The sequence below is a fragment of the Bos javanicus genome, chromosome 8 (genome assembly GCF_032452875.1).
Source record: "Bos javanicus breed banteng chromosome 8, ARS-OSU_banteng_1.0, whole genome shotgun sequence".
Taxonomy (NCBI): Eukaryota; Metazoa; Chordata; class Mammalia; order Artiodactyla; family Bovidae; genus Bos; species Bos javanicus.
Genome location: NC_083875.1, coordinates 45,100,215 through 45,122,744, shown reverse-complemented (window position 1 = coordinate 45,122,744; position 22,530 = coordinate 45,100,215). Strand labels below are relative to the sequence as shown.

General features: G+C 41.2%; 1 protein-coding gene across 1 annotated transcript in view; it reads right to left on the bottom strand.

The window, feature by feature from the left end:
- Positions 1 to 22,530, bottom strand: part of PGM5 (phosphoglucomutase 5) — a 210,350-nt gene that overhangs the window by 72,744 nt on the left and 115,076 nt on the right. The window contains exon 7 of the mRNA XM_061425479.1: positions 16,302 to 16,417. Coding sequence (XP_061281463.1) covers positions 16,302 to 16,417 — 116 coding nt within the window. The remainder of the gene's footprint in view (positions 1 to 16,301; positions 16,418 to 22,530) is intronic.

The following is a 22,530-nucleotide window of genomic DNA, read 5'->3' as shown; positions in this document are numbered from 1 at the left end:
TGGTGAAGGACAGGGAAGCCTGGCACGTTGCAGTCCATAGGTTCACAAAGAGTTGGACATGACTTCGTGAATGAACAACAGTAATGAACAATAGCCTTAAAACAGTGCCCAGCTTTGGACCCAGCTATTCTATTTCTTAACCTTTAGTCAAAAGGAAATTCACCAAAGCAGCTAAAAGAAGAGGGAAAGTTGAATAAATAATAACAAACAAAAAATATTTTTTAAAAGAAGAGTAAAAGTTGAAAAATGTATACAAATTTTTTTAGTCTTTTTGAGTTTTTTACAACATTGCTTCTGTTTTATATTTTTCTTTTTTGGCCACAAGGCATATGGGATCTTAGCTCTCCAACCAGGGATGGAACCCACACTCCCTGCATTGGAAAGTGAAATCTTAACCAGGGAAGTCCTAATACTAATTGTTAAAGAATAGGAAATTATGGAAAATCTACACTAAAACTTGTTGTGCATATAAAATATTGAATAAGAATCTTTGGGAACACATGTAATGGATGTAATGATGTTTATCCAAGTTTAATAAATGTTAAAAAATCAGCTTATTAACAACCTCAGATATGCAGATGATACCACTCTAATGGCAGACAGTGGAGAGGAACTAAAGAGTCTTGATGAAGGTCAAAGAAGAGAGTGAAAAAGCTGGCTTAAAACTCATCATTCAAAAAACTAAGATCACTGCCTCTAGTCCCATCACTTCATGGCAAATAGATGGCTGTAGGACTTGACAGAAAATGAGGACAGGGAGGGTGGTGCACTGCTGAGCTGTTAACACTGGCCTTGGGGGAAGCTGAGCTTAGGGGATGGGTTTTGTTCACCTCACAGGGAGACCCCACCTTCAAAAACAAAGTTTCAGATTCATCCCCAAAGGCCCCTGAGCATTTCTACTATTGCTGACCAGGCATGAAGAGGGATTCATCCAGGCTGTTTCACCCTCTTTGTTCCCAGGCAAAAATCTCTACACTCTACAAACAGCTGTTTGGGGGGAAAAAAAAAGCAAATAAAATAGTTCTTTCACTTCCTCATTTCATATATTCACATCTGTTCCATCTTTAGGACATGAGATTCCAGAAAAAATTCTTTGACACTAACATTTATATAAGCATACTATTGCCAGTAAATTTTTTAAACAGATTTTATTTTTTAGAGCCGTTTCAGCTTCATAGCAAAATTGAATGAAAAGTACTAGTTCTCATAATAGTCCCTGTCTCCACACAAACACAGCCTCCCCATCATGAACATCCCGCACCAGAATGGGACACTTGCTACAAATGATGAGCCTACGCTGGTGACACAGTATCACCTCGAGTCCATAGTTCACATTAGGGTTCATTCTTGCTGTTGTACCTTCTATGGGCTTTAACAAATGTACCCACCATTATAATATCATACAGTAAAGTTTCACTGTCCTAAATGTCCTCTGGGTTCTGATTATTCATCCTTCCCTCCCTTGTAGCCCTGGGCAACCAGTAAGCCTTTTATTATCTTTACAGTTTTGTCTTTTCCAGATTATCATATAATTGGACTCACACAATATGTGGCCTTTTTAGTTTGGCTTCTTTCACTGAGTAATATGCATTTAAGTTTCCTCGATGTCTTCTCATGTCTTAATAGCTCATTTCTCCTTATCAGTTGTGTCCAACTCTTTGTGACCCCATGGACTGTAACCCGCCAGGATCTTCTGGCCATGGAATTCTCCAGGCAAGAATACTAGAGTGGGTAGCCATTCCCTTTTCCAGGGAAAATCCCAACCCAGGGATCAAACCCACGTCTCCTGCATTACAGGCAGATTCTTTACCATCTGAGCCACCAGGGAAGCCCTAGAATTAAATAATACAGTACAAATTTTGAAGTTTGCTTCTCTGGATACTTGGCTTGTAGTGCAGCCAGTTTGTCACCTGGTTCGGGACACTGCAAGAAGCTTTAACTCATATTTCCAAAGCCTGTAAGTACCACTCAACTGCCCTTCCCCTATCCAAGCTAACACAGCCTGAAGCCCACTCAGACTCACTCTGACCAGCACAGAGAACCAGCCATCTTCACCAAGATACCAGCTCGGCTCTCTGGCCACAACTCTGGGGAAAAACTGACTCCAAAGACAGGTTTACTTTTTTCCCATCAGAAACATCCCTACTCCCCTATTCCCTCAAATTAGACTTGAGTTTTCTCGAGCTTTAAAACCATATTACTTTGAGCTAGGCAGTATATCAGTAAGTACACCGCCCTCACAAAATAAATGGGGAAAAGAAAGAAGAGTACTCAATCTCAAAGGAATTTTCCTCCAATGGAAATGCCAGCATGGGCAAATCAACTCAATAAAACACCACACACGTTACTAACAGATCAAGTCATCTCAGTTGAGACTCTGATCAGGAAAGTCTGACTTTGTCATTCAGGAAAATACAAATCATGGTGCACCTGTTGCCAACTCCAAGCTAGAAATAAGTTAGTGTTTCTCAACCCAGGCTGCTCATTGGAGGCTCCTAAAGAACTTATTAAAAAATACCAACGCTCAGGCCCCACCCCAGACCAATAAAACCAGAATTTTTGGCAATGGGAGCCAGGCATTAGTATTTTAAATTCATTGAGTAATTCTTATGGGTAGCCAGAGTTGAGAACCATTGTTTTCAGAGAAGGTTACTCAAAATAGTCCAATATTGGCAGCAGATTACTGAGGGACAGTGAAGTAGGCCTCTTCCTCTATTTGCTCAAATTTAGCACTAAAGGAAAGTGCCCATCGGTCTCTAGTTCAGTGGATGCCCCTGGCCTTAGTCAGGTAGGGGCCTCTCACTGGAGCCAGCTTTAATATCATGGTTTTTCTCCTTTTTGCCTGAAAATCTACTGACAGCCTTGCCAAATTTGGGGTAATCAACCCATCCTGGTGTGCCTAGGACTTTCCCTGTTTTAGCAGGAAATGAACAACGTACCAGGAACCTTCTCCATCCCAGGCACACCAGGATGGTTGGCCATCTGATAAGGAAGGCCACTCGCTTAAAGGGGTTCCTGATGGTTTTTAGAATATGCATATACAGCACATACCTAAGCACACACACTTCCTAGAGCCAGAAATGATGGGAAATTTCTCTATATACTTACTCTTGATGCAGAATGACACAGCAAGTTAAATTCCATTTTTAGAAGAATAACAGCAAGGTACCAAGCACTTCACTCAGTACTTTACACATCTATTATCTAACTTGGACAATTTGATAGCTTCTTTTTACAGATAAGAGGTTGAGGTTAGGTCATTTGTATGAAGTCACATGGCCACTAAGTGAAGAAAAGCTTCACACCTGGGCAGTTTGGCTCCAATGTCTGTGGACAAAACCACCGCTGGAAATGCCCAGTAATGCTGGTGGTCCTCAGGAGCCGCAATGAGGCAGATAAAATGCCGCATGTGGTTAGACCTGAGGGCCCTTCTGAATATCTGCATGATGGATTTGCATTTTTTCCTCCCCAGACATTCAGGATAAGATGCTAAATTTCCCTTTACTTCTCTTTTCTTATCACTTTATTCTTTTCATCTACAAGTGAAGCTTTCATTAATGGGCAGGGAAATTCTTCCCATCCTCATTTTATCCACTCAAAGATCTGTCTTTTAAAATAGAGAAGTTATGAGGGAACACTGGGAGGCACCCCTTGCAGGGAATCTGAGATTCGAGAACGTGTTACTGAACTGTGACAGGTTATTTTTTTTTTTTTTCCGTGTCTCAAATTGCTTGTGTTCAGCTCTTCAAATCTGGCCAAAAATCAGGGCTCATGGAAAAACTGTCACTTTTCCATGATTAAAAAGAAATTTTTTTTAAATTAATGCTCTAAAATGTTTACCAACTGCAAAACAAAGTTGTCCTGCTTGTAGGTGGGTTGGAGGCAGCTATCAGCTCAGAAACGAAGGACAGCAGTAACTGATTGTGTAGCTCACGATGCCTGGGGGACATACTGCCTCCCAAAGAGATGTAACAATAAATTTGATGATGGTGACGGTGTTTGACACAATAATGCAGCAGGGCTTTTGGCTAATATCCTGACTGTTGCCAAACACTGCAAACTCCATGAAGGAAGGGCCTGTATCTGAAATGACTCATCATTCTATCCTGACCCTGGCTCATAGAAAGTGCACAGTAAACATTTGTTGAATGAGTAAATGAATGCTTAGGTGAAACTCTAGTACGCAGTTTGATATAATTCATCAGATTCATTCCTCACAAAAAGCTGGAAGCAATCTAAAAATATGGGAAAAAATTTTATAGATCATCCCACTGAACACAGTCATCTTATAAACGAGGAAACTGAAGCCCAGAGAAGTTAAGTGATCTGTGTGAGGTAGTTCAATGACAGAGAGGAGGGGCCTAACTGGGTCACTTCCTAGTACTGTGCTGTTTACATGACACCACGTCTTCTGGCATGCATCTCATCCCATCCAAAAGAATTAACCAGACCAGGGAGAAGGACCCCTTGGCGTGTCCTTAAAAGAGGCAGCAGAGTACAGTGGGGCCAAAGAGACTGGCTTTGAATCCTGGCTCTGCCATGTGAGATTGGTCTGTGGCCAACTTTCCTCCCCAATCCTCCATGACCTTGTCTATAAAATTGGAGTTATTATGGTCGCTAATAGCAGCAGCAGCAGTTCATTTTAGAGTCAAAAAGTCTCAGTGAAATGTCATATAGGCAGCCCTAGGCATTGTACTTATCACTCAGGAGGTGCTCAGTAAATAATAAGTGTTAGCAGTGTTGCATTAACACAGGCCCTAAGGCAGCCGGGCCATCCATCCCAGGGGAGGAGAAAGCGTTAACATCGGGTCGGCCATCTGACACTTTTCCCTTACACAAGTACGCCCATATATAGGACAGGGGGGCCTTCTGACTCGTACTGCCAGTGCTGGTGGGAACAATACAATTCTCTAAGAATTGTTCCTCAGTAGTCGGAGAAGGCAATGGCACCCCACTCCTCCAGTACTCTGGCCTGGAAAATCCCATGGACGGAAAAGCCTGGTGGGCTGCAGTCCGTGGGGTCGCTAAGGGTCAGACACGACTGAGCAACTTCACTTTCACTTTTCACTTTCATGCATTAGAGAAGGAAATGGCAACCTATTCCAGTATTCTTGCCTGGAGAATCCCAGGGACAGGGGAGCCTGGTAGGCTACTGTCTGTGGGGTCGCACAGAGTCGGAAACGACTGAAGCGACTTAGCAGTAGCAGCAGTTGTTAGCTGAACCAGAAATCTCTCCACGGGGTTTAATGCCTGCACTACAGGGTTGATGACCTGTCACTCTTTAGTCATTGTACTTAGTTCCCAGTGGAGCCAACTGGCAACTGGAAGACAGTGTGGCGGGGGGTCGGGGGAGCCTCAAAGCACAACTTTAGGGATTGCATCTTAAATACCAAGGGATGGCCCCCTTGTTAAAAGTCCCCTGTGCTGTGCTGTGCTTAGTCGCTTAGTTGTGTCCAGCTCTTTGTGACCCCACGGACTGTCGGCTGCCTCTGTCCATGGGGACTGTCCATGCCCTCCTCCAGGGGATCTTCTCAACCCAGGGATCAAACCCAGATCTCCAACATTGCAGGCAGATTCTTTACCAGCTGAGCTATGAGAGAAGCCCAAAAGTCCCCTAGAAATTGTGAAAAGAAACCCTTATTGTCTGTTTGGAATTCTTCAATCTGTAAGGACTGAAGGATGGTTTCCCAGGATTCCCAGTCCCAAGATGCACTGGTAAGCATGGACACAGCCTCAGATGGAGGCCCATTCCTTTCTGCCCCACACTAGAGTTTCACACAACACCCGCTCTTGCCACTTTTCATCAGCTTGCAGGATGAATTAAAGGGTCAGAGGAACTGGAACTGTGGAGCCATCAGGAAAAAGATTTTTTTCTGATGGACACATTCTTACCACTCCAAGTGGGAGTTCTCTTTCCCAACACACAGGTTGAGAGTTTGTAGAGGTCCAAATGAGAGTTTCAGTTTTCAGAGTTTACAAGGAGGCTCTTGGGATGTGTCAATCACAGCACTTCTGTGCTCTAGCCCAGCCTAGATTGAATTGCACATGTACATACATCCTGTTTCAACTTGCCCAGGAAAGAAATTGCTCTCCTAGTGCTGATAATGCTGTCATCACAGCGTCCTCATGTCACATCTGCTATCCAAACAAGAGAAAGAGCTGTGGTGGAACCTTGATAATCTGAAATTCACAGATACATGGGTCTCCTTCACTGGCCTAGAGACTGGATAGATTTGAAAACTGCAAAATGTAAGAACTAACGATTATCTAAATGGGGAAAGAACTAAAGTTTTCCTTTATCATACCTTTAAAAAATATGGTATTAGATAAAAATAAATGTATAAATTAGAGACAGTTCAACCTACTCAATATTGTTTAACAGCGCTCCTGAAAACCCAACCTTGAGTTAGGATGTACATAGTTCATGTGTGAAATATAAACAAAGGAAGAGGTATGGAACTTGAAAGTATTATAAACTGTTTACCTGTTAGAGGAAATAAAATGTCCATTCACAAGGCAACTGGAGAGTGAAGTCAGTAATATAAACCATAAGGCAATAGAGCAGAGAATGTCTATGCTGTAACAATTTAGTAAATACATAAGATCACTAAACTAGAACCCAGGCACTATTGAACATGGCTATTTACAGGTAATTGTCAGCAGCCCCCAACCACCCAACCACAGGAAGAAAATAAGGTAATACAACTTGAATTACAAATACTTAACAGTACTTAAAATTTTAAATCTTCATTAACACAGATGTGGGGATGAAGTGTTCCTAGAAATACTCTGCTAGCTATTAATTTGTGCTAATAACGATAGGGTGACTGAAAATGTTAAAACTTTATCTTAAAATTTTATGTAATTCTTATGTGTGTGTGCTGTCTCTTCAGTCGTGTCCGACTCTTTGTGACCCCATGGACTGTAGCCTGCCAGGCTCCTCTGTCCGTGGGACTCTCCAGGCAAGAATCCTGGAGTGGGTTGCCATGCCCTCCTCCAGGGGATCTTCCCGCCCTAAGGATCAAACTCACGCCTCTTACGTTTCCTGCATTGACAGGCGGGTTCTTTACCCCTAGTGCCACCTGGGACAACATCGTACTCACCCCCTTCCAAATGGCCTATGTTTATGTGGGTTTGTTTTTAGGAATCCTCCCAAATCTTGGGATACCCTAATGCCTAGACTTCCAGAAATACAACCACTCAAGAGTGATAAAAATATAATTACTAATAATGCAAAGAAAATAAACCAAAATGGAAATTCTTTGTTTCTTTCTTTCTATCCATTTACTTCATCCATCTTTTCAGTCTCCCTCCCTCCCTCCCTTCCTTCTATCCTTCCATCTACCCTATGAATACTCAAAGCCTATCATATATAAAACAAAATAGAGCTGAGCGAGATAGATATGGCTTTTGTTCTCAGGGTATTTATAGTCACATGGCAAGCAGAGGGATCCAGAAAAATCTCAAAACACTGGAAAGATACTTGTGATTTCCTGTGACATGAAGTACATACATACTCTGGGCCTCTTTCTTTTGTGCTACAGCCTATAAAAGGAGCCAACTTTATTAGCACCAGGCTGAACTCCAGAGTTCACAGTATAAACAGTCATGTTGGTGTCAGGAGACCTGGATTCAACTCAAAATTTCCAGAAAGAGATGGTTGTATACAAAAGGCTTAGCAACACTCTGGTACATACTAAGTGCTAATTGTAAAAGACAATTATTATTATTGTGGAAAACTTATCAGAGAACACTTTCTTAGGCAAAGTAAACATTATTGTACTGCCTTATTTTGCTTGACTATTGACATTAGCTTTTTAAAAATACATAACAAAAGTAACAGTAATACTCAAGATGGTGGTCAGCTTGGAGCTCTTCTAGGCCATCACAAACCCAGCAATTCCTTGCATTACCTGTAAAGGGACAAGTTCTAGGCATGGTAGTTCATACACTCCCCAGATGGTGTGACTTCTTAGAAAACTGATGAGAATGATGGCAACCAGTAGAACATCATCAACAAATGCTCCCAAACTTCAAATTTGTTGGTTTTTTAACTCTTAGGATTTTAGTACCCGCTTTTGTGTGTGGGAACGAGTCCAGATTCCTCCCAATTTGGAACTTGAGAAAAGTAACTAGAAAGCCATTTAGAGGAACAGTTACTTTCTATTTAAAGCTAAGGATTTATGAAATGTTCTCCTTTCCCTCTGAAAAGAGTTTTCCAAAGCCCTTCCAAGGAAGCAGGTGAATATCTTTCCTAGCACAAAAGATGATTTTGCTTCTGAAATGACCTTGGTTCTCTGACAGAGCAATAAATACAGGTTTCCTGTTATCTGAGACTCGCACCTTTCCATGGGCAAGAAGCATGGACTCTGATCTTACCGCTAGCTTGTTACCTTGGAAAGTTCTGGGAGTTCAAGATGCTGGTAAGGGAAATTCCCACTCAGGGTATATCTTGCTCATCTTGGACAAAAAGCTTGGCATCTTGAGCCTGAGGCAGATCCATATTTTCAAGCTTTCCTGGCACTAAAGTCTGCATTCCTAGTTGGTACACAGCTCCATGCCCCAAGGGCATTGAAATAAGGCCACCACTAGAGAAAGCTTTGGCTTCCCTTGTGGCTCAGCTGGTAAAGAATCCACCTGCAATGTGGGTAACTGAGGTTTGATCCCTGGGTTGGGAAGATCCCCTGGAGAAGGGAAAGGCTACCCACTCCAGTATTCTGGCCTAGAGAATTCCACGGACTGTACAGTCCACTGTGCTCAGTCGAACACAACTGAGCAACTTTTACTTCACTCACTAGAGAAAGCTTTGATAAGTTTTAGAAGTGTCTGCCCAGTCTCAGGTTTAGAATCTTTCCCTCTCTCTGCTTTCTCCTTCCCTTATTAGCTCACTTGATTTTGAGAACTATGTCCTAAGGTAGGTGGGAAGCACCTGTGAGCAGCTGACTTTTACAAGCAGGAAATACAAGGGGTCAGAGAGGCCACGTGGTTTGTCCGTAAGAGGCAGGTGATCATCAGCCTCATGTTCCTGGGCCTCTAGACTTTCTGAGCTGAACCTGGCGTCACATCTCAGAGATACTTGTTATACCATTCCTGATGAAAAATAAATACCGGTTCTCACCAGAGCAACGTTCCCTGCTCTTGACTGCACATCAGAATCACGTAAGGACACTTACTTAAAATGCAGATTCTCAGGCTTGAGTCAGGGATTTCAAGCAAGGGTAGGATAGAAAATCTATATTTTTGTCAAGCTTCCCAGGCGATTCTTAACATATCCAGCTCAATGCCTCTCCAAGAACCAGCATTAATAAGGAACAGCGTGAAGCCACTTTCTCCTTCCAAGAATGAGTGGTCCAGTTTCTCGGGCCTTATAACAGTCATCTACTGTTAAGTGCTGGAGAGACGGAATTAGCCATTGCTTTCATGGGGAAGACTGATTGGCACAGTGGAAAGCAGTATGCACCGTAGGGCAGGAGACCTGGCTGTTAGTTCAACTGTAATTTAATTCAAGTAGAGGCCTTTTCCAGGCTCTGGGGCCCTGGGTGAGTCACTTAAGTGCTTCTTGGGTTCAGGAGCTTCATCTATCAAATCAGGCTAATGTCATCTGAACCTGAAGAATGGTGGGGCTGGGTTCTACACATTGAAAAATCTGTTGTGCTCCTTGAAAGGAGAATGACGGGCAAACAGAACAGTGAGAGACTTTTAAATTTTCCCTTCTAGTCCGGCCTACATGCTGCAACTGGCATAACAATCTGAAAGTAAAGCTTGCTGGAGAGTGGCTGCAAACAGATATCCCTCCTCCCCTGCAGACCATGGATGGATTCCTAGATCCCCTGGAGAAGGAAATGGCAACCCACTCCAGTATTCTTGCCTGGGAAATTCCATGGACAGAGGAGCCTAGCGGGCTATAGTCCACGGGGTCGCAAAAGAGTCAGACACAACTGGGGAACTGAGCACACTCAACATCTAAGCTAGGCAGGCAAAGGGCTTCTAAAGTGAGCCCCTCGCCACTGGCATTTCCAGTTTCTTGACTGGAAGAAATTGTTTCTTGATACTCCCTTCTCTATCCTACCCTGTATGTCAGAGGTTAGTAAACTTCAGCCCACGGGCCAAATTTGGACTTAGGCCTATTTTTAAGTAAATTTTTATTGGCACACAACCATACTCATGTATGTATTGTCTATGGCTGCTTTTGTGCTACGGTCATTCAGTCGAGTAACTCTGGAAGAGACCTTACATAGCCTCTCAGTTCACAAAGTCTAAAATATTTACTACCTGGCCCTTTACAGAAAAAGTTTCCCAATCCCTGGTATAGACCAGTCTTTTTCAGTTTTTGGCCATGACCCACAATAAATATATTTTACAGTAAGACCTACTACACACACAGATACCTGTGTGTATATTTGTATGTAAAATTTCCCAAAATAACATTTACCTTTACTAAATGCAAGGCATCTGATAGTTTCTGGTCTATTATATTGTCTTAAAAAGTTGTTAATGACTGTACCAATCTCATGATCCCAAATTAGCCTTGATTCATATTTGGAAAACACTTCTCTAGATAAACTAAACAGCTAGCTACTTACAACACATGTCCTCTCATCTCCCACTTCTATTACTTTCTTGACATTGCTGTCTCCATCTAACAAGGCTCTGCCTCTGTCCTGTCATCTCTAAATGTGCAAATCCTTCCCATTCTTTAGGAACTATCCAACTCCCATCTCTTCCAAGAAGTCTGCTTTGAGCCTCCGGTTCCAAACTACTTTCTCCTTTTCCTATCTGCCACAGTACTTTTTCTATTCCTCTATTGTGGAACTTCAAATTTTCTGTTTTGTAGAAAAGTTATCTGTGCATCTTTCTATGTATCCTAAAGATCTTGAGTTTCTTAAAGGTATGAACTTAAGCATTTTGTATTCTATATATCATCCAATATAGTGCCTTGTACTCTGTAAGTACAGAATAAATGTTTATTACACTGAAGTCAGCAAATATTTGTTATTAAGGGTATAATATGGTTTTATACATACAACATTTTATTCTTTAATTTTAAAGACTATAAGTTTATGGTATATTGTAAGCACTTGGTAAATGTTTATAAAGACAAACAGAGACAGAAAGGAGATAATCTGGACTTACCAGTTCTATCCCAGTTGCTAGATTTGTGTTATTTGGGCAGAACAATTTTAGGCAGAATTGTTTTATACAGTGTACAATTCCTGAGTTTTTTGAGTCACAGTCACTGGTTTAGACATACAGAACACCTATTTTTCAAAGGATCAGCAGAGGAAAAAATGTAACAGTTTTAACTGTCCTAAGCAGACCTGCCAGCCACATATTCTGATATCAAACATAATCATTGAGAGAGCTTAATACAGTCTCTCCTTTTCCAGGAGACCCTTTTCCTGGAACCCTTTTCTCCTTTTCCTGCCAACCCTTTTGTCCCATTAATGCTGTCAGAATCTAACTAATTTTGGTAAAAATTACATTCACATAATAAAGGAGAAAAAAACACTAATATATCACTTGATTCTGAAAGGGCATCTTCCAGCGGCCATTTATTAAGTAATATGAGAATGGAGGGGGTATTACATAAGCATGACAAGGATTTTACTAACATTAAAAAGCAATCATCAAAACACATGGTAAAATATTGAATTAATTTCCATTAAAATCATGAGCTATCACAATTGCTTTTTAATATTATTTTTAATATTGTAGATAATGGAATAATATAAGACTATAAAATAGAAGGTCTAAATAGTAGAAAACACAAGAAAAATCTTTTAATTGTAAATTATAAGACTGTATATCTAAAATGAATGCCAAAAATGTAGAAGTATTACAAAAGAAAATACCATAGTCAATAACTATGACTCCGTTATCATGGTTGCAAACCAGAAAAAAAAATTATTAATAGTTTCTCTTTATGTAACACTAAACAAATTAGAAAGGAATATTAAAATCAAAGCTATTAACAGCTCTATAGGACATATAACTCAGTTTCTTCAATGGATAAATTAGAAAGAGAAAATATAGAGGAGATAAATGCAGATTAAAAGAGACTTAAGAGAGATATTATCAAATCCCTTATGATTATACAGTGAAAGTGAGAAATAGATTTAAGGGACTAGATCTGATAGATAGAGTGCCTGATGAACTATGAACGGAGGTTCATGACATTGTACAGGAGGCAGTGATCAAGACCATCCCCATGAAAAAGAAATGCAAAAAGCAAAATGGCTGTCTGGGGAGGCCTTACAAATAGCTGTGAAAAGAAGAGACGCGAAAAGCAAAGGAGAAAAGGAAAGATATAAACATCTGAATGCAGAGTTCCAAAGAATAGCAAGAAGAGATAAGAAAGCCTTCCTCAGTGATCAATGCAAAGAAATAGAGGAAAACAACAGAATGGGAAAGACTAGAAATATCTTCAAGAAAATTAGAGATATCAAGGGAACATTTCATGCAAAGATGGGCTGGATAAAGGACAGAAATGGTATGGACCTAAGAGAAGCAGAAGATATTAAGAAGAGGTGGTAAGAATACACAGAAGAACTGTACAAAAGAGATTTTCAGGACCCAGATAATCATGATGGTGTGATCACTCACCTAGAGCCAGACATTCTGGAATGTGAAGTCAAGTGGGCCTTAGAAAGCATCACTACAAACAAAGCTAGTGGAGGTGATGGAATTCCAGTGGAGCTATTCCAAATCCTGAAAGATGATGCTGTGAAAGTGCTGCACTCAATATGCCAGCAAATTTGGAAAACTCAGCAATGGCCACAGGATTGGAAAAGGTCAGTTTTCATTCCAATCCCAAAGAAAGGCAATGCCAAAGAATGCTCAAACTACCACACAATTGCACTCATCTCACACGCTAGTAAAGTCATGCTCAAAATTCTCCAAGCCAGGCTTCAGCAATACGTGAACCGTGAACTTCCAGATGTTCAAGCTGGTTTTAGAAAAGGCAGAGGAATCAGAGATCAAATGGCCAACATCCGCTGGATCATCGAAAAAGCGAGAGTTCCAGAAAAACATCTATTTCTGTTTTATTGACTATGCCAAAGCCTTTGACTGTGTGGATCACAATAAACTGTGGAAAATTCTGAAAGAGATGGGACTAACCTCCCTCTTGAGAAACCTATATGCAGGTCAGGAAGCAACAGTTAGAACTGGACATGGAACAACAGACTGGTTCCAAATAGGAAAAGGAGTACGTCAAGGCTGTATACTGTCACCCTGCTTATTTAGCTTATATGCAGAGTACATCATGAGAAATGCTGGGCTGGAAGAAGCACAAGCTGGAATCAAGACTGCCGGGAGAAATATCAATAACCTCAGGTATGCAGATGACACCACCCTTTTGGCAGAAAGTGAAGAGGAGCTAAAGAGCCTCTCGATGAAAGTGAAAGAGCAGAGTGAAAAGCTTGGCTTAAAGCTCAACATTCAGAAAACGAAGATCATGGCATCTGGTCCTATCACTTCATGGGAAGTAGATGGGGAAACAGTGGAAGCAGTCTCAGACTTTATTTTTTTGGGCTCCTAGGTTACTGCAGATGGTGACTGCAGCCATGAAATTAAAAGATGCTTACTCCTTGGAAGGAAAATTGTGACCAACTTAGATAGCATATTCAAAAGCAGAGACATTACTTTGCCAACAAAGGTCTGTCTAGTCCAGGCTATGGTTTTTCCAGTGGTCATGTATGGATGTAAGAGTTGGACTGTGAAGAAGGCTGAGTGCCAAAGAACTGATGCTTTTGAACTGTGGTGTTGGAGAAGACTCTTGAGAGTCCCTTGGACTGTAAGGAGATGCAACCAGTCCATCCTAAAGGAGATCAGTCCTGGGTGTTCATTGGAAGGACTGATGCTAAAGCTGAAACTTCAATACTTTGGCCACCTCACGTGAAGAGTTGACTCATTGGAAAAGCCTCTGATGCTGGGAGGGATTGGGGGCAGGAGGAGAAGGGGACGACAGAGGATGAGATGGCTGGATGGCATCACTGACTTGATGGACACGAGTTTGAGTGAACTCCGGGAGTTGGTGATGGACAGGGAGGCCTGGCGTGCTGCGATTCATGGGGTGGCAAAGAGTCGGACACTTAAGCGACTGAACTGAACTCAAGAGAGATTAACCAGTTACAATGTAAAGTCGTTTGTATCCTGACTGTAAAAATCTACAAGATGGTGCCACACCCATTCCAGTAATAAGAAAAGATTAGGAAATCTGCAAAATCACAACTTTTGGGGAACTGATTAGAGATTTTATGTCACAAGCAATAAGGTGGATTCCAAAGAGTCTCAAGCCCCTTCAAGGAAAGATAGGACACAAAACCATCTCATCTCTGGCAGAGGACAGGAAAAAGAAGATGCTTCCATACAAGTGAATGATAAGATGTCATATAAGAGTTTTAAAAATTTGTAAGGGCCAAGTATAGCTTTTATCATGTTATTTTAAAATTGCCTGGAGTCCCAGATACAAGGGGCACACTTCCAAGTTTTTTCTCGTAGGTTCCATTGGGTACTCAGGAAAGGCTGGAAAAAGAGACTTGTTACTGCTGGTATGCAGGATATAATCAACTTCTGCCCAAGAGATAAGCATGAAACCCTTCTCGTTCCCCAAACATTTCTTTCATAGGAAATGAAAGCCTAAAGTTCCTGGATGAATGAGCTGCAAACCTTCTTATGCCTAGGACCCAGGCAAAGATTTGCAGCTACTGAAATAAGAATTGAAGTAAAAAACCTTGGAGAGAGGGTAGGAAATCCTGGGCCCAGAATTCTATACCAATACTAAGCAGAGGTCTGCTACCATTAGAGAAGGGTCAAGTACTTGGTGAGAAGAGGTCTATTTTGTATCACCTACATGCTGAAAGCTGTGAATGAAACAGAAACACTGAAAAATCTCTTTCATAACCCATCCTCACTTTCAGTACACAGTACAAATATCCCACTCCTGGGAGAATTTGAAGCCTGTGACACACTAAAGATTATAACAGAAACAATGAAACTCAAACATAGCTCAAGACTTAGTTACATTTAGCTTAACCTTGCACACTAATGCTCCGATAGAAAGATAACACCCTTTTCTTTGTGTAAATATTACTTACATTAGTCTCTGCTTTCTTTATAGACATACAGTCCAGCATTAAATGAAAAATTACAGGATACACAAAAATCAAGAACGAGTAAACCATTGCTTTATCGACAAAGAAATCAAGAGAACCAGAACTAGATATTGGAATTATCAGTCAGAAAGTTTATAATTATGTTTAACATGTTCAGTAATCTAATGGAAAAGGTAAATAGCAGACATAAACAGATCAAGAAATGCATCAAAGAGATGAAAATTATTTAAGAAGAGTCAAAAAGAAATGCTAGAAATAAAAAACACAGTATCAGAGATGAAGAAATGCTTCCCTAGGCTCAGCAAAAGACTGGACACAGCTCAGTAAAGAATCAGTAATATGCCACTAAAGATTATCTAAACTGAAACACAAAAAGAAAAAAGAGTAAACAAAACCAAATACTGCTTGTAAAAGCTCTGTCCGTATGTTGGACACAAATTATCTAACATACGAGTAACTAGAGCCTCAGAGGAGATGACAGAATAGGGAAAGAGATATTAAAAAAGATAATGGCTGAGAATTTTCTAAAATTAATGAAAGACAACAAACAACAGATCCAAGAATCCCAAAGAACCCCAAGAAGAATTTAAAAAATACATGTTCCTAGATATACTATAATTAAACTGTTAACAGAAATGGGAGGTAGGGGAAATTTGAATACAGAGCAACAGTAGTAATTAGAGCTGACTTCTTGGGAACTATGGGCTTCCCTTGTGGCTCAGCTGGTAAAGAATCTGCCTGCAATGTGGGAGACCTGGGTTCAGTCCCTGGGTTGGGAAGATCCCCTGGAGAAAGGAAAGGCTACCCTCTTCAGTATTCTGGCCTGGAGAATTCCAACGACTGTACAGTCCATGGAGTCGCAAAGAGTCGGACATGACTGAGCAACTTTCACTTTTCTTGGGAACTATGCAAGCCAAAAGATAAGATATATGTACATATATATATTTTTTAATTTCCATAATAGAAAGCTTTGAAAGAAAGGGAAATTTTTTAAAAGAAGGAAAAATGGGCAGAAGATGTGAGTGTGTCATAGCATGTATCCCACTAGGTTTATTCTAATTTTTTTTTTTTTGCCTCTAACTCCTTCTCCAGCCTCTGATTCACAGTGGAGTCACAGGTTTCCAAACTGGGGTCACAGAGTGCTGCAGCCACCCGCTCCAGTAATACCAACCCAATAAAGCCTACCAGTGCCAAAGCTCTCTTCTCCACACAGAGAGCACCGGCCCGAGTCCATCAGATTTGAGAAGAATCTCCATCCAGCTGGGGTCTCATACACAGGGACCTTCATTGATTTGGCCACTCTGAAAAACAGAATTTAAGGCAACAATCAATCCATACTTCTCCTTTCTTTTTTTCTCATTACATAAGCAAGTCTTTAAGATTTGTTGATGTCATAAACTAGATTTTAGAACACCTGAACAATGTGGACAGTTTTCAAGATGTGAAGCCATAGGTGAAAGTTTATGGATAGCATATTCTCACATGTATGTTTCCCTTCTATATATATTCCTTAACCTTGGTGGTAAGATCCAACTGGGGATCTGAGAATCTAAAGTAAGGTGGTATTTGGGTGCAAACACTTTGGAATATTGTTTGACATTATCTACTAAAGATGAATATGAGGAGGGCATGTCAACCCACTCCAGTATTCTTCCCTGGAGAATCCCAAGGACAGATCCTGGTAGGCTACAGTCCAAAGGCTTGTACAGTCGGATATGACTGAAGTGACTTAGCATGCACATACTAAAGATTAATATATACACATCCCATGAACCAGCAATTCAACTCCTAGAAAATAGTAGACCCTGTGGTACACTGCTTACCCCCCAACACACACACACACACACACACACACACACACACACACACACTTTGGTGGTTTAGTCACTAAATTGTGTCTGACTCTTCCAAACCCATGGACTGTAGACCACCAGGCTCCTCTGTCCATGGGATTTCCCAGGCAAGATTACTCGAGTGGGTTGCCATTGCCTTCTTCTCCAGGGGATCTTCCTGATCCAAGAATCGAACCCTGGGTCTCCTGCATTGCAGGCAGATTCTTTACCAACTGAGCCAGTAGCACTGGAACATTCTTTCTATGAGCTGCTAGAAATGTTGATTTTCTCTTATTCTCAAAATGTTCCAAGAAAAATACATAATCATGCTTACATCCTGGTAGGAATAGTGAAATAAAGCCTCCCCAAACTGGAGAGAAAAAGTTTTCAAAGCCATTAATTTCACAGTCAGAAGTTCAACAAAGAAGAAATCATTCACACAGAAGCTTTCAAGTGCAGTTCACAGTGAAGGCTGGCTCAAAATTAATTTAGCTAAAATGAATGTATATGATCACAAAATAGAATGCAACTGGGGCAGAGGTGAGGGTAAGAGAAAGGCTACAGGGTGTGAGATATATATTCTCTGGTTAAAACTTTCTTGTTGGTTCAAAGCCAAGTTGGCAGAACTTAAGGGAGGAGAAAGGATTTCCCCAACTCCACCCTTTTCAGTTAATCACTCTTAGGAGGTCATTAGGCTAAAGTCTGAGGTTGGATTTTAAAGGACTAGATACTTTTTATAACTATGAGCCACAGTTGCAGTTATACAAGCTAAGATAACAATATGGGTAATTAAATTCCAGGATCCCAAGCATGAGTTGATTGTGTCCTAAAGTCAGAAAGGAATTCCTCTCCCTTCTCCTTCTACTGAACTTGGGATCCATCCCAAATACTGCATTCAGCAGATACCAGGCTGAATGGAGGAGCCTGGCCTCTTTTTGGCAGGAGGCCCCGGTGGAGTCTCTGAAACTCTCTGGTACAAAAGCTAAAACTGAAGCTGCTCATGCTGAGGGTCTGCTCCCCTCTTCTTGCCTCCCACCATGACATGCTTGAGACAAACAAACCTCTCTTTCTAGGAAAGACCAGAAGGAAAAGAAAGAAAGTGAATCTGGGCCAAAATTTTCCTAAAAATGGGAGTGAGCTCTCACAGCAAAAAGGAAAAACACTGGAAAACAAAGACACATGGTAGATACAGGCTCCTCACTGTGGATTTTAAAACCTCTAAAAATGTGGCTTCAGGTTGGAAATAGCCTCAATCTGCCTTTCCAACACTTTCTCTCATGACCCCTCCCACATGCTCCTTAAAAAAAACTGAACTCTCTTTTTTTCTTTTATTTTGCGGGGGTGGAGGTCAACACGCAGCATGTGGGATCTTAGTTCCCTAACCAGGGATCAAACTGGAGCCCCTGCTATGGAAGCACAGAGTCTTAACCACTGGATCAACAGGAAAGTCCCAATCATTTCTTATTTTTTAAATATGCTATTGCATTTTTGTTGTTGATTTCTGAGTCCTTCTTCCTGCTTTTCATGTTACATGGATTAATCCTCCTTTCCAGTCTCTCAGAATACTTCACTGCTTCAGAACCTATCTAAAATGTCCCGCCATCATGAATCTTGTGGCAAAGACTGCTAGTGGTCAATAAATGCATCTTTTCCTGGACACACAGCTGGACTACATTTCTTAGCCTCCCATGAGGTTCGTTGTGGCCATGTAGAGTTCTAGCCAGTGGAACTCTAGTGGAGATAATGCATACTCTTTTCAGATATGGCTTTAAAACTTCCCATCCTCCCTGTTTCTTCTCCTTCTGCCAGTTTAATGTGGACAAGCCCCATCATCCTAGAAACCACATGTTAAAGATGGTGGGCCTACAAGTTGGAAGAATCTGGATCTCTGAATCACCATTTGGAAGAGAATTCATCACCAATCAGGAACACTTGTTTTTAACTTTTAATAACTGAGAAAAAACCTTTTGCTGTGTTTGAGCCATTGTACATTTTGGGATTAGTTTTATAGCAGCAGCTCTACTATCATAATAATACAATTTGTTTTTCATTGCCATAATCAACCCAGAGTAGCCGTTCCTGCCTTAGGCTTCCTCTCTGGGTATGTATGGGGTCTTTATGTTCACATGGTCATTGTATGTTTTTACCTCCTTAACACTTTCCCTCCACACACAGACACTACCACCACCACCAATGTGTTAGTTCTTTGAGAGCAGAAGCTACATCTTACATACCTTTATACCTCTTCAATGTCTAGGATAACAAAGTACCTTGTCAGACTTGCCCTCAATAAAGTCTGTATGATTTCAGTTGACTTAATATCTTCTATTTAAGGAATATTGTTGAATAGCAAGGGGGAAAGTATCTCTACTTGATGTTGTCTCATTTAAAGCTCCTTTTCAGATCAGATCAGATCAGATCAGATCAATCGCTCAGTCATGTCCGACTCTTTGCGACCCCATGAATCGCAGCACGCCAGGCCTCCCTGTCCATCACCAACTCCTGGAGTTCACTCAGACTCACGTCCATCGAGTCAGTGATGCCATCCAGCCATCTCATCCTCTGTCGTCCCCTTCTCCTCCTGCCCCCAATCCCTCCCAGCATCAGACTCTTTTCCAATGAGTCAACTCTTCGCATGAGGTGGCCAAAGTACTGGAGTTTCAGCTTTAGCATCATTCCTTCCAAAGAAATCCCATGACTAATCTCCTTCAGAATGGACTGGTTGGATCTCCTTGCAGTCCAAGGGACTCTCAAGAGTCTTCTCCAACACCACAGTTCAAAAGCATCAATTCTTCGGTGCTCAGCCTTCTTCACAGTCCAACTCTCACATCCATACATGACCACAGGAAAAACCATAGCCTTGACTAGACGGACCTTTGTTGGCAAAGTAATGTCTCTGCTTTTGAATATGCTATCTAGGTTGGTCATAACTTTCCTTCCAAGGAGTAAGCGTCTTTAATTTCATGGCTGCAGTCACCATCTGCAGTGATCTTGGAGCCCAGAAAAATAGTCTGACACTGTTTCCACTGTTTCCCCATCTATTTCCCATGAAGTGATGGGACCGGATGCCATGATCTTCGTTTTCTGAATGTTGAGCTTTAAGCCAACTTTTTCACTCTCCACTTTCTCTTTCATCAAGAGCCTTTTTAGTTCCTCTTCACTTTCTGCCATAAGGGTGGTGTCATCTGCATATCTGAGGTTAGTGATATTTCTCCCAACAATCTTGATTCCAGCTTGTGTTTCTTCCAGTCCAGCATTTCTCATGATATACTCTGCATATAAGTTAAATAAACAGGGTGACAATATACAGCCTTGACGTACTCCTTTTCCTATTTGGAACCAGTCTGTTGTTCCATGTCCAGTTCTAACTGTTGCTTCCTGACCTGCATACAGATTTCTCAAGAGGCAGATCAGGTGGTGTGGTATTCCCATCTCTTGAAGAATTTTCCACAGTTTCTTGTGATCCACATAGTCAAAGGCTTTGGCATAGTCAATAAAGCAGAAATAGATGTTTTTCTGGAACTCTCTTGCTTTTTCCATGATCCAGTGGATGTTGGAAATTTGGTCTCTGGTTCCTCTGCCTTTTCTAAAACCAGCTTGAACATCAGGAAGTTCACGGTTCACATATTGCTGAAGCCTGGCTTGGAGAATTTTGAGCATGACTTTACTAGCGTGTGAGATGAATGCAGTTGTGCGGTAGTTTGAGCATTCTTTGGCATTGCCTTTCTTTGGGATTGGAATGAAAACTAACCTTTTCCAGTCCTGTGGCCATTGCTGAGTTTTCCAAATTTGCTGGCATATTGAGTGCAGCACTTTTACAGCATCATCTTTCAGGAATTGGAATAGCTCAACTGGAATTCCATCACCTCCACTAGCTTTGTTCGTAGTGATGCTTTCTAAGGCCCACTTGACTTCACATTCCAGGATGACTGGCTCTAGGTCAGTGATCACACCATCGTGATTATCTGGGTCGTGAAGATCTTTTTTGTACAGTTCTTCTGTGTATTCTTGCCATCTTTTCTTAATATCTTCTGCTCCTTATATTAAGATGTAATTAAGTGATTATAACTTAATCATTTTGAGTAAAGGGAATTTCTCCAGGTATTAATCAGTGGGACTATCAGGACAGGGGCTTCTCTGATGGCTCAGAAAGTAAAGAATCTGCCTTCAATGCAAGAAGACTTGGGTTCAGTCCCTGGGTTGGGAAGATCCTTTGGAGAAGGGAATGGCTACCCATGCCAGTATTCTTGCCTGGAGAATCCCATGGACAGAGAAGCCTAGAGGGCTACAGTCCATGGGGTCACAAAGAGTCAGACACGACTGAGCGACTAAACAGCATACGTAGCAGCAGTACACAGCTATCAGGATAAGACAAAGGCATTTCTTGAAAGTCAAGACTTTAGAACAGAATTATTGCAGTGAATATATGAGAATCCAAGGTTTGAAGGGCAGAAAGACACATTATTTTATCTTCCCAGTCTCGGTAGTCACCTTACCCTCATGTGCTCGAACAGCATAACAGATACAAAAGTACCCTGAAAAATCCCTAAAAGCTCACTACATATATAAGTGCTAGCATATCCATCTTTGTGCCTCCCACACCCAGCACAGTGCATGCCCATAGTAAGTATTAAAATATCTATTAACCTAATTATACAGTGTTACATCACTAGGCAATAATATTTTACTGGAATGTCAATGGTTATTAATGACTCTCTTACCTTGCTATAGAACAGCCAAATAAACAATGACTAATTATAGCAAATATATCAAGCAGAATCAGCTGTTCTTGGAATTCTACTTTAAGAAAGTTGCAATAGATTAAAAAAGGACAAGATCCAGGTCCCTCTTTTTCTGATTTATCTTCAAACATCCACTTTCTAAAGAGCTTAGCAGACTTCTTGGTCCTATTTTCTACACACTGAATTCTCAGCCCCTTTTTAAAAAGCGTCCATCTACATAGATTACAAGATACCTGCATTGTGCGTACATGCTGCCACTTCAGTCACGTCCGACTCTTTGCGACCCTATGGACTGTAGCCTGCCAGGCTCCTCTGTCCACGGGATTCTCTAGGCAAGCATACTGGAGTAGGTTACCATTTCCTTCTCCAACACAATTTGTTATCAGTTATCAAATCATCATGCTGTACACTTTAAATATATTATAGTTTTATCTGTCAATTATACCTCAATATAGTTAGAAACTTCCCTGCCTTCCCTGGTGGCTCAGACGGTAAAGTGTCTGCCTACAATGTGGGAGACCTGGGTTCAATCCCTGGATTGGGAAGATCTTCTGGAGAAGGAAATGGCAGCCATAGTAGGTTGCCATGCCTTCCTCTCCAGGGGATCTTCCCAACCCAGGACTGAACCCTCATGCCTTTAATCCCCTGCATTGGCAGGTGGGTTCTTTTACCACTAGCACCACCTGGGAAGCCCATCTGCATCACATATGTCCAACAAAAGACTTATATGTAGTTTGCATATAAAAACTCTTATGAGTCAATGAAAATAGCAGATAACCTTTAAAAGAGGGGCAAAAATCTTGAAAAGGCACTTTACATAACAGGATATTCAAGTGACAG